This window comes from Girardinichthys multiradiatus, chromosome 6 (genome assembly GCF_021462225.1).
Source record: "Girardinichthys multiradiatus isolate DD_20200921_A chromosome 6, DD_fGirMul_XY1, whole genome shotgun sequence".
NCBI classification, from domain to species: Eukaryota; Metazoa; Chordata; class Actinopteri; order Cyprinodontiformes; family Goodeidae; genus Girardinichthys; species Girardinichthys multiradiatus.
Window position 1 is genome coordinate 5,025,830 of NC_061799.1, and position 13,053 is coordinate 5,038,882.

Genomic DNA, 13,053 nt, shown 5'->3' on the forward strand with positions numbered 1-13,053 from the left:
ACGGGCTTCAAGCAGAAGGACAATCGGACCGATGGATGTCTGGACAGAACCAATGAACTAAACACATTCTTCAGTAGGTTCAGTACAAAAACAAGCTCAGCATCCTCCTCTTCTGCTCATAGCCAAACAGTCATCCCTCCCTCCTTTGACCCATAACTTTCCTGTCACACCTCAAATGTTTTATCTTCCACCTCAGCCATGGACCCTTCTGCTTTTACATGTACATGCCTTCACCAAAATCAGGCGATGCTAATGCTCCCTTTGTCTCCCCCTTCCACCTGTGTGTCTCAAAAAGTTAGGTGAAGAGGCAACTGGAAAGGCTGCAGGTCCAGATCATGTCAGCCCTAGAGTCCTGAAGGCCTGTGCAGAGCAGTTCTATGGGATTCTGCAGCACCTCATCAACCTTAGCCTGGCCCAGAAGAAGGTTCCAGTGTTGTGGAAGACATCATGTCTTGTTCAGTCCAAAGAAAACTCACCTATCATTCTTTTAAATATATTTTTTTTCAGCACTAGTGGCCTTTATTTTCATTTTTTTGACAGTAGGCAGACAGGAAAGAGGGGCAGAGAGAGGGGGAGATACTCGGCAAATGTCACCAGGTCTGGGACTCGAACCCGGGACGGCCGCCTCGAGGACAGCAGCCTCCGCACACGGTCGCGCCCAACCCCTACACCATCAGCGCAGCGCCCAAACTCACCTATCATTCTTCAATGACTATGCAGGTCCTTCTCAAAATATTAGCATATTGTGATAAAGTTCATTATTTTCCATAATGTCATGATGAAAATTTAACATTCATATATTTTACATTCATTGCACACTAACTGAAATATTTCAGGTCTTTTATTGTCTTAATACGGATGATTGTGGCATACAGCTCATGAAAACTCAAAATTCCTATCTCACAAAATTAGCATATTTCATCCGACCAATAAAAGAAAAGTGTTTTTAATACAAAAAACGTCAACCTTCAAATGATCATGTACAGTTATGCATTCAATACTTGGTCGGGAATCCTTTTGCAGAAATGACTGCTTCAATGCGGCGTGGCATGGAGGCAATCAGCCTGTGGCACTGCTGAGGTCTTATGGAGGCCCAGGATGCTTCGATAGCAGCCTTTAGCTCATCCAGAGTGTTGGGTCTTGAGTCTCTCAACGTTCTCTTCACAATAGCCCACAGATTCTCTATGGGGTTCAGGTCAGGAGAGTTGGCAGGCCAATTGAGCACAGTGATACCATGGTCAGTAAACCATTTACCAGTGGTTTTGGCACTGTGAGCAGGTGCCAGGTCGTGCTGAAAAATGAAATCTTCATCTCCATAAAGCTTTTCAGCAGATGGAAGCATGAAGTGCTCCAAAATCTCCTGATAGCTAGCTGCATTGACCCTGCCCTTGATAAAACACAGTGGACCAACACCAGCAGCTGACACGGCACCCCAGACCATCACTGACTGTGGGTACTTGACACTGGACTTCTGGCATTTTGGCATTTCCTTCTCCCCAGTCTTCCTCCAGACTCTGGCACCTTGATTTCCGAATGACATGCAGAATTTGCTTTCATCCGAAAAAAGTACTTTGGACCACTGAGCAACAGTCCAGTGCTGCTTCTCTGTAGCCCAGGTCAGGCGCTTCTGCCGCTGTTTCTGTTTCAAAAGCGGCTTGACCTGGGGAATGCGGCACCTGTAGCCCATTTCCTGCACACGCCTGTGCACGGTGGCTCTGGATGTTTCTACTCCAGACTCAGTCCACTGTTTCCGCAGGTCCCCCAAGGTCTGGAATCGGCCCTTCTCCACAATCTTCCTCAGGGTCTGGTCACCTCTTCTCGTTGTGCACCGTTTTCTGCCACACTTTTTCCTTCCCACAGACTTCCCACTGAGGTGCCTTGATACAGCACTCTGGGAACAGCCTATTCGTTCAGAAATTTCTTTCTGTGTCTTACCCTCTTGCTTGAGGGTGTCAATAGTGGCCTTCTGGACAGCAGTCAGGTCGGCAGTCTTACCCATGATTGGGGTTTTTGAGTGATGAACCAGGCTGGGAGTTTTAAAGGCCCCAGGAATCTTTTGCAGGTGTTTTGAGTTAACTCGTTGATTCAGATGATTAGGTTCATAGCTCATTTAGAGACCCTTTTAATGATATGCTAATTTTGTGAGATAGGAATTTTGGGTTTTCATGAGCTGTATGCCAAAATCATCCGTATTAAGACAATAAAAGACCTGAAATATTTCAGTTAGTGTGCAATGAATCTAAAATATATGAATGTTAAATTTGCATCATGATATTATGGAAAATAATGAACTTCATCACAATATGCTAATATTTTAAGAAGGACCTGTAGACCTGTTGCCCTGACATCCCACATCATGAAGGTACCAGAGAGACTCCTGTTGGCCGTCCTGAATAAGCAAACAATAAACTATCAGGACCCCCTTCAGTTTGCTTAATGTGGTGGAATTGGAGTTGAAGATGCCATCATATACTTGCTTCAACAAACCCATTGTCATCTGAACAAACCCAGCAGCACTGTGAGGATCATGTTCTTTGTTTACTCCAGTGCATTTAACACAATTCAACCTGATTTGCTTTGTCAGAAACTCCAGAAGACTCAGGTGGAGGCCTCAACAATCTCCTGGATCAAAGACTACCTGACAAATAGACCACAGTTTGTGAGACTGAAGGGTTGTGTGTCTAACCAGGTAGTCAGCAGCACAGGAGCACCACAGGGGACTGTACTCTCACCATTCCTTTTCACCCTGTACACCTCAGACTTCCAGTACAAGACCGACTCCTGTCATCTGCAGAAACTCGGATGATTCTGCAGTCGTGGGGTAGATCAGAGATGGACAAGAAGCTGAGTATAGGGAGCTGTTGGACCACTTTGTGGCATGGTGTAGAAACAATCATCTCATCTTGAACGTGAATAAAACAAAGGAGATGATTGTAGTTTTTAAGAGAAACAGGAATAAGTCAAACACTATTTCCATCATGGGAGAAGAGGTGGAGGTGGTGGAGGAGTATAAATACCCCTGTGTTCACCTGGACAACAGACTGGAGTGGAGATGCAACTGTGAAGCCGTCTACAAGAAGGGACAGAGCAGACTGTACTTCTTGAGGAAGCTTAGGACCTACAGGTCCTTCTCAAAATATTAGCATATTGTGATAAAGTTCATTATTTTCCATAATGTCAAGATGAAAATTTAACATTCATATATTTTAAATTCATTGCACACTAACTGAAATATTTCAGGTCTTTTATTGTCTTAATACGGATGATTTTGGCATACAGCTCATGAAAACCCAAAATTCCTATCTCACAAAATTAGCATATTTCATCCGACCAATAAAAGAAAAGTGTTTTTAATACAAAAAACGTCAACCTTCAAATAATCATGTACAGTTATGCACTCAATACTTGGTCGGGAATCCTTTTGCAGAAATGACTGCTTCAATGCGGCGTGGCATGGAGGCAATCAGCCTGTGGCACTGCTGAGGTCTTATGGAGGCCCAGGATGCTTCGATAGCGGCCTTTAGTTCATCCAGAGTGTACACGGTGGCTCTGGATGTTTCTACTCTAGACTCAGTCCACTGCTTCCGCAGGTCCCCCAAGGTCTGGAATCGGACCTTCTCCACAATCTTCCTCAGGGTCAGGTCACCTATTCTCGTTGTGCAGCGTTTTCTGCCACACTTTTTCCTTCCCACAGACTTCCCACTGAGGTGCCTTGATACAGCACTCTGGGAACAGCCTATTTGTTCAGAAATTTCTTTCTGTGTCTTACCCTCTTGCTTGAGGGTGTCAATAGTGGCCTTCTGGACAGCAGTCAGGTCGGCAGTCTTACCCATGATTGGGGTTTTGAGTGATGAACCAGGCTGGGAGTTTTAAAGGCCTCAGGAATCTTTTGCAGGTGTTTAGAGTTAACTCGTTGATTCAGATGATTAGGTTCATAGCTCGTTTAGAGACCCTTTTAATGATATGCTAATTTTGTGAGATAGGAATTTTGGGTTTTCATGAGCTGTATGCCAAAATCATCCGTATTAAGACAATAAAAGACCTGAAATATTTCAGTTAGTGTGCAATTAATCTAAAATATATGAATGTTAAATTTTCATCATGACATTATGGAAAATAATGAACTTTATCACAATATGCTAATATTTTGAGAAGGACCTGTATAACATCTCTTGGAAGAAACCTGCATAATATGTGCTACAACAACATTAAATTTCCCTTTGGGATGAATAAAGTATTTTGAAATTTGAATTGAATTAGATATCATCTGACTGAGCCATCTCTGTGTTTAACTTCCACTCAATGGTGAAAGCCAGCAGGAATTTGAAAACAATATGCCAGGAGTCAGATGTTCTCTCCGGGTTTAGCGAGCCTTGAGAATGCGATCAGCTGACAGCCGGCAAGGTGAACTGGCACTAAACTCAGCAGGAACAAACATCAAAAACACAGCTACATTTCCACCTAAAACATAGAAAAAGTACATTTTGTGTACAGAAATAGGGATGTAACAAAGTTTTTGCCATTCTTCTATTTGTCATTGCCACTTCCATTTGAGCAAACTACTTCGTTTCGTAGTGAATCATGTTATAGGGTGGGCTGGGATATACCAGACCCATCCTTCAAATCTGGGGAAAAGAAGGATGCATTTGTGGACGCATTTGGAAGAGCCTTCGGAGTTGGCAGAGCTTTCATTGTTTCACTAAGGTGTCATCGGGCTACAAATGCAACCTTCAAGAGTGTAGCCTCTGAATTTGGACACAGCCAATGACAGACCAATTTGTGCTTGGCACAGAGGCACCGTTTCCCCTTTATAAGCATCCCTACCCTACACTTGTCATTCTCATGTGCCTTTCTTCCATGCGACAATGCAAGCCTGCAGTGTGGTGAGATACCTCACACAGTTTTCAAAGAACCAAGGTTATCCTAGTAACCAAAAGTTCTCTTTTAAACCTCACCCCGTATCTCACTGAGGGAAATATAGCCAACACATGCTACGAAGCATAACAGCACCCTGGACTAAGACATGATGATTCACCATCCTAGCCCACCCCAAAGGGCTGGTGCCGAGCTAAGACCCCACACTAAGAACAACATCCACAGGGACAGCATCCAGTCGCATCCAGGCGTTAGAATCTATTGAAAGTTGTGGGCAACTAGCAGCTGCACAGATGTACCCGACAGAAACCACAAGGTAGATACGACTCTGGTAGAATGTGTCCTCAGGCACTCTACTTAAAAATATGATAATAAAAAATAAAATAAAAGTTAATGATAAAATGATTGATAAGAAAATTAAAGAAATGTAGGATGATTTATTAACCTTATCCAGAAAAACAGGATTTGGATGTAGCACTACCTTCCACCAGAGAAAACTGCAAACATGAAGCATGCACAGAGAGCATGCAAGTCACTTAGCCTCCTGGCCGTTGATAGGGCCACCAGCAGGATTGTTTACAGGGACAGAGAACTTAAGTCTATACGCTCAAAAGGCTCAAATGCCAGCTCTGAGAGGGCTTCCAGGACTACATTTACATTCCATGATGGGAAAAGGGGCCCCGCTGTTTGACACAGGCGACAAGATGCAGAAGATGCTAACCCACCACTGCATCACCAAAACCCACAGGGCATGCTGAAATGGCAGTTAAATAAACTTTGATAGTCAAAAAGGCTGCATAGTAAGTATAACACCTCAGGAGCCAAACACGTAAATCTAAGAAAGTTTTACTCAATGTTGATGCAAGGAGCAGCCTTCTTGAAATTCTAACTGAGGATAGTTGGGGGGGTTGCTCCCACTTTCCAATTGAGACGTGCCACTTGAGGAGCGATCCAGTTGAAATTCACGACTAGGAGCTCAGAAATGTCCATTTCCCAGTACTACTGAACTGCAGCAATATACAGACCGATTCGATAAATTAGAATATTGTTGAAAGGTTAATTTATTTCAGTAACTTATTTCATTAAATGAAACACATTATAGAGATTAGCTGCACAGAAACTAAAAATGTATGTTTTATACCTGCTTAAAGGTTGTTATTTTCAAAAAATGCTTAATCTGACAGTCTTCATTGGAGCACTGATCTCATTTATTGAATATGACTGTATACTGCCACCCCATCCTTCACAGTTGGGATGGTGTTCTCAGGATGGCAAGCTTACTTCTTGTTCCTCCAAATGTAACTGTGGTCATTATGGCCAAAAACTTCAGCTGGAGATTCATCAAACCACAGGACATGGCTCAAAAAATTAAGCACTTGTCACTGACTTCATTTGCAAACTGTAATCTGACTGTTGCTTCTGGAGAAAAGGCTTCGTCCTCTCTGATTGGCTTTTCAACACATGTTGCGCTTAATGACACCCTCTTTCCAGCTTCAGCCAGCATCTTCTAAAGGTATTTAGCTCTCTCACCTTTTGTGGTTTATTTGTATAATTCACACCAAAACACACTGTATTTTCCAATTCAGGGGCTGGATCCTTCGAAGGCCGTATTTGTAGGCCAATTTTGTCACAGCGCAGCAACAAAGGCTGTCCCAATTCATGAATCCTACCGAGACTCTTTCAAATGCGGCCGACATGTGTCCTTCTTTTGCCCAATTTGAAGGAAGGGTCGTGAGTATCCTTCGCGGTCCATCATTTCCCATGATTCTTTGCGGGTCGAAGCGGACTGGTCAAGCAGGGGCATCCATGGCAGACCACAGCGGTAAAAGATGTGATTAAATTGTGAAAAATTACACTTTCTATGACACAAATGAACTTCTACAATGTTTTTAGTGCGGGAATAAAACTGTAGACATGAAATATCTGCTTGATTTATCTAGACATCGCTTAATTTCAAACATGCTTGACGTTTTCGGAGTTTTCCGCTCCCGCCGTAGTAACTGTCGGCTTGCCTCGCCAGCCTTCCCGGCAGTCAGGCTAGACCGTCCCAATTCGCAGCTTCTCTCTTCCGGTCTCCGTGGTTTCAGCGGTCAACGAAGGACTCGGCCCACGTAGACCGGGTCCTTCGAAGGAAGCAGCTCCTGAATTTGGACATACATGTCTCCTTTTTAAACACTAAAAGGGCTGAACATTCATGTTTTTTTTTACTGGCATGTAATTTACAGGGGTTGGACAATGAAACTGAAACACCTGGTTTTAGACCACAATAATTTATTAGTATGGTGTAGGGCCTCCTTTTGTGGCCAATACAGCATCAATTCGTCTTGGGAATGACATATACAAGTCCTGCACAGTGGTCAGGACTTGTATATGCCTACAGTGGCTAGGTCACTATGTGATACTGGTGGAGGAAAACGTTTCCTGACTCGCTCCTCCAAAACACCCCAAAGTGGCTCAATAATATTTAGATCTGGTGACTGTGCAGGCCATGGGAGATGTTCATCTTCGCTTTCATGTTCATCAAACTAATCTTTCACCAGTCTTGCTGTGTGTATTGGTGCATTGTCATCCTGATACACAGCACCGCCTTCAGGATACAATGTTTGAACCATTGGATGCACATGGTCCTCAAGAATGGTTCGGTAGTCCTTGGCAGTGACGCGCCCATCTACCACAAGTATTGGGCCAAGGGAATGCCATGATATGGCAGCCCAAACCATCACTGATCCACCCCCTTGCTTCACTCTGGGCATGCAACAGTCTGGGTGGTACGCTTCTTTGGGGCTTCTCCACACCGTAACTCTCTCGGATGTGGGGAAAACAGTAAAGGTGGACTCATCAGAGAACAATACATGTTTCACATTGTCCACAGCCCAAGATTTGCACTCCTCGCACCATTGAAACCGACGTTTGGCATTGGCATGAGTGACCAAAGGTTTGGCTAAAGCAGCCTGGCCTTGTATATTGACCTTGTGGAGCTTCCGACGGACATTTCTGGTGGAAACAGGAGAGTTGAGGTGCACATTTAATTCTGCCGTGATTTGGGCAGCCGTGGTTTTATGTTTTTTGGATACAATCTGGGTTAGCACCCAAACATCCCTTTCAGACAGCTTCCTCTTGCGTCCACAGTTAATTCTGTTGGATGTGGTTCGTCCTTCTTGGTGGTATGCTGACATTACCCTGGATACCGTGGCTCTTGATACATCACAAAGACTTGCTGTCTTGGTCACAGATGCGTCAGCAAGACGTGCACCAACAATTTGTCCTCTTTTGAACTCTGGTATGTCACCCATAATGTTGTGAGCATTTCAATATTTTGAGAAAAACTGTGCTCTTACCCTGCTAATTGAACATTCACACTCTGCTCTTACTGGTGCAATGTGCAATCAATGAAGACTGGCTACCAGGCTGGTCCAATTTAGCCATGAAACCTCCCACACTAAAATGACAGGTGTTTCAGTTTCATTGTCCAGCCCCTGTATTTCAGCAGATGAAAGAGGCCTATGAAATTTAGACCCAGGAGGATCCAGACTTACGGAGGTTCACAACTGTCCTCTTGATATATTGCCTGATTTCTTTTGATTTTTACATGGTGTCACACACTGAAGCAATCTGTTTCAGCTGTTGCTTTAAAGTAGTGTGTATTAACCAATCAGAAACTTACAAAGCCATGGCATCATCATCTGGCCTTTCCCAAAGCCATACTAATCCTATGTACACATCTACATTTTAAAGAAAAAAATATCTAAACGAACTTATTTCATTATTCATTTATTGGCAAATAGAAAATGTTTTGGTAATCCTAACTTCAGTAAATTACAATGAACATCAGTTAAATAAAATAATTTATAGTTTAGTTATCTGAACATTCGGAGCTTAAGAGATCTGCATAGAAACTGAGTGAATTTTTCATACAGCCGGAGCAGGAGCCTGTCAGAGAGCCGGTGGGAGGTGGAGGGTGCACTGTGTTCCCGCAGGTTCCGGGGAGGAGACCAGTCTGAGTCCGGCCCCGCACGTGTCTGTTGCCGGGACCGAGGTAAAGGCGTGTTTCCGCCGTCAGAGCGGACACTGATTAGAACTGCAGCGTTTACAACACCTGTGACCCGGCTGGTAAGTGCCGTTTCACTCTCGATTTAAAGGTTATGCAATTGTTCATTTAGTTTATCATAAGGTTCTGATAATACAGTCAATACTTCTTCCGGGCAGGATATCAGAAAGTGAAGCTATTTCTCTTTACTAAATAAAGTATTTCCTAAATAAAGATCTAAGAAGCTGGAGAAGTGAAACATTAGGCAGTCAGTCTCGGATGTTTTCATGTCAAATTCGAGAGACGTGCAGTTTTCTGAAGATACACTATTGATCAGCAACCCCAGAGTTATGACACAGCTGACTGGTTTTATATTGGAGCTTTTTCTCTCCCATGGTTGGCTGACTCCCAGCGGGGGCCTACAGAAGGCAGCATAGGGGGCAACACCGTTGCGTTTCTCCCCCTGGGGTAAACAACAGGCATGGCTGCCCAGCTCTGCCTCCTCTCTGCTGTCTGTCTGAATAATTAAAACCTGCTGGGTTGAGTTATTCTGGAGAGATAAAGTGCAGGTCATCGTTACTGGAGAGAGGGTAGCGATGATTGAGAAGCAGTGAGGTGAATTCTGTGCGCTTATTTGTGTGCTTCTAAGACATAAATATGATGCCTAAATCAATTTAATATTACCCCAGGCTGTTTCTCTGCTGAACATCCAATAGAGTACAAAACAACAGCATACAGATGTTGCAAATGCACCTTTTTATTTATATATGTGTATATTGTACATTGTAAATATGTATATTCTGTAATGCAAAAACAAAACCAAAGAGAAAAGTGTACCGGAGTCAAATTCCTTGTTTGTATGTACGAACTTGGCAATAAAGCTGATTCTGATTACCGTTTACAGTACCTTGCATAAGTATTCATACCCCTTCAAACTTTTTGTTACTACAAACCTCAATGTATTTTTTTGAGATTTTATGCATTGACCATTTTTTGAAGTTAAAGGATAAATATACATGGTTTTAAATTAATTGGTTAATTTTCTAAATAATGATGTGAAATGTAGAGCTGCATCATATATCTATTGGCAGGCATCATCACAATATCAGTGTATGAAGTATCACAATAGCAAAGGATTGTTTGGATACAATATTTGATAGGATGTTATACTTTAGTTGTCATGGATTCTTGCTATGCATATCAATAATATATTTTGCAATTTGAATAGACTCCATCTGACCTTAGCTGACTGTACTAGCAATTACCATTGCCCTGTGAAAACTCCATCACCATAGTGACACAGTCTTTCTGGAGCATTGCGTTGTAGCGAGGCACGCCACACTTTTCAAATCTTTACTTTCAGATAATCTTGATAACTATGTATATTATTTCTTCCACTTAGTATTTGTATATAATAATTATATATAATAATTATGCACTACTTATGGTGGGTTCCATTTGTACTCAGAAGTCGGGATTTCCATCCTCCGAGTAGGAAATTTCAGCTGGAACGCCCCTGGAAGTTGAAATTACTAGTCAGATGGTTGGGGCAATACGACCATACCCAACTTACATATTCAACATGGCTGCTACTCGCATCAGCAGTAGTAAAACGTTCTTACTTTGACTGTTTTATATATTATTTATGTAACATTTTAGTCAATTGCACACATATTGATGTGTGCAACTGAATATTTCATGCATTTAAATAGTGTTTAAATGCACGAAATATTGTGTAGAACAGTGTTATCATCATTGTTTTTGTTTTAAGACTGCTGTTGCAGTTGCTAGCAATACGAACAAAAACAAGCAAGAAACTGGAACATTATAACTCAGAGACGACTTAAACTCCGACATCCCAGTTCCGACTTCTAAGGCTAATGGAATTCACCACTAATGTTGGCCTGTCACATAAAATCCTAAAAACATACTAGTAAGTTTGTGGTTGTAAAGTGACAAAATGTGAAAAGGTTCATGGCATATGAATACATTTGCAAGGCTGATTATTTTTGACCTAAGTTTCCACTTTGTTCCAGGTAAAATTCCAGCAACGTTCTCTGACATATGTACGAGCCTCGCTACTATGACAGCCCCCCTGTGTACAGTCCGCCATACAGCACTACCTCCCACAATTTCCACCCTCCAAGAAGCGTCCATTCCCCCCAGAGCCAGTATGTCTCATACGCCCACAATCCTCCTGATTCCTACCATATGGAGGGGCAGCCTCAACACTTCTACAGGTGGTTCTCTCCTCCAGGTTTTGTAAAAACCTTCCAAGGAGCCACAGCCCTCATGTGCTTCATTATCTTTGCCTGTGTAGCTTCAACTCTGGTGTGGGACATAAATGGGTTTGGGTACGGGGGATACGGTGTTGGGGACATGGGCTCTGTGGGTGGAGCAGGCTCAGGATATTATGGAGGTAGCTATGGCTATGGCAGCTCCTATATGACACCACAGTCTGCCAAGGCAGCAATGATTTCTATGGCTGCCATTAACTTCCTGGTTTCACTGGGTTTCCTGGTGGGAAGTTTCTCACAGTCCCGGATGATGCGTGGCTGCAGGTTTTACCTGATTATTTTCATCTGTGATATCATCCTGGCTGTGCTGCAGGTGGGTCCGCAAACAAAACACACAAACTCTTAATCAGAGGCTGGGCACTTTCTAGAAATAGGTGTGGAGCTGTGTTCCAGTATGAATGACAAATCAATAGACCTATGCCCAGCAATCCTTAACATCACCAACAGTGATGCCAACGGCCATTGTTTGGCTGTCACACCTTGGTCTTATTGGTATTTACATTAATACTAATGAGTTAGATTAAATTATTTTTATGACAATATCACTTATGTGCTTAAGCTACTTTATGGTTTTGATATGCCAATGACCTGCAACAATTAATCAGTTAGAGATCATAACTGGCAAATTTCCTCTTGATCAGCTCTGATCAGTGACCTGCAGGTCAAAAACAGAAAAGTCAAGTCTTTTTCTCCGTATTCATTGGATGTATTAGAATGAGGCCTTGCCAGGCTGGTTGGTTTGTAAACACATTAACCAACTGTATGCACTTTGACCCAATTTTTAGAGTTTAGTAAAAATTAGATAGAAGTAAGACATTTTTCAAAGCATATTACCTTCACATTTATGTGCTTTACTCCTTAGCAAGAAAAATTGGAATAGGCAGGCCAGAGCTCTAGGAAATTTGTAAATCGCTATCAGCCACAAAGAACCTGATTGGTGGATCTCTGAAAGCAAACATCATCACTTTTCTTAACTTAGAATTTCCAAGTCTTTTAACTTTAAAGGAAAATACTGTTTGATTTAATAAATTGAGAAGATAATTACATGATTATTCAGCGTAAGCTCATAATGCAGACCAACCTCTTTCAAAATAAAATAAATATATGGTTCTTCCATTTATGACATAAGTATTGATTAGTGCAGCTTTAAGCTTCATCAATCCATTTTCTAACATTGCCCCAGGAAGTAGTGATAGACTAAAACTCTTGGTTTCAGATACGTATCAAACTAAGAATGGTAGGATTAGCAGTTAAATACCTTCTTAACAATGACCAGCCACTTTAACGTCTTCCAGTCAGGTTTCTGTGCTCACCAAAGTGCCAAACCTAGCATTGTCAAGGTGTTCAATGACATCTGCATAAATACAAACTGTGGAAGAACCACAGTGATGGTGTCCCTAGTTCAGATTATGACAAACAACAGTATAAGTTACCAAAGCTATGCAGATGACACACAACTGTACATTATAATGTCACCAGCTGACTATAAACCTATTCAAGCGTTGAGTAGATGCAGAAATAATCAATGTGTGGATGTGCCATAATTTTCTTCAGCTGAATAAAAACAAAACTGAAGTCATTATTTTTGGACCAATAGATGAGTGTTCAACAGACAGCACACAGTTTCAGTTATTACAGCTAGAAACCACTGATAGTGTTCAAAATCAGGGTGTAGTGATGGACTCAGACCTCAACCTTCAGAGGCACATAAAGACAATCACAGAGTCAGCCTTCTATCATCTGAAGAACATTTCTGGGATTAAAGGACTAATGTCCCAGCAGGATCTTGTAAAATGTATCCACGCATTTATCTTTAGTCAAATTTATTACTGCAACAGTGTCTTCAGAGGTCTG

General features: G+C 42.2%; 1 protein-coding gene across 1 annotated transcript in view; it reads left to right on the top strand.

Moving 5' to 3' along the window:
* Positions 1-13,053, top strand: part of LOC124870637 — a 59,431-nt gene that overhangs the window by 14,887 nt on the left and 31,491 nt on the right. The window contains 1 exon segment of the mRNA XM_047369454.1: positions 10,976-11,512. Coding sequence (XP_047225410.1) covers positions 10,976-11,512 — 537 coding nt within the window.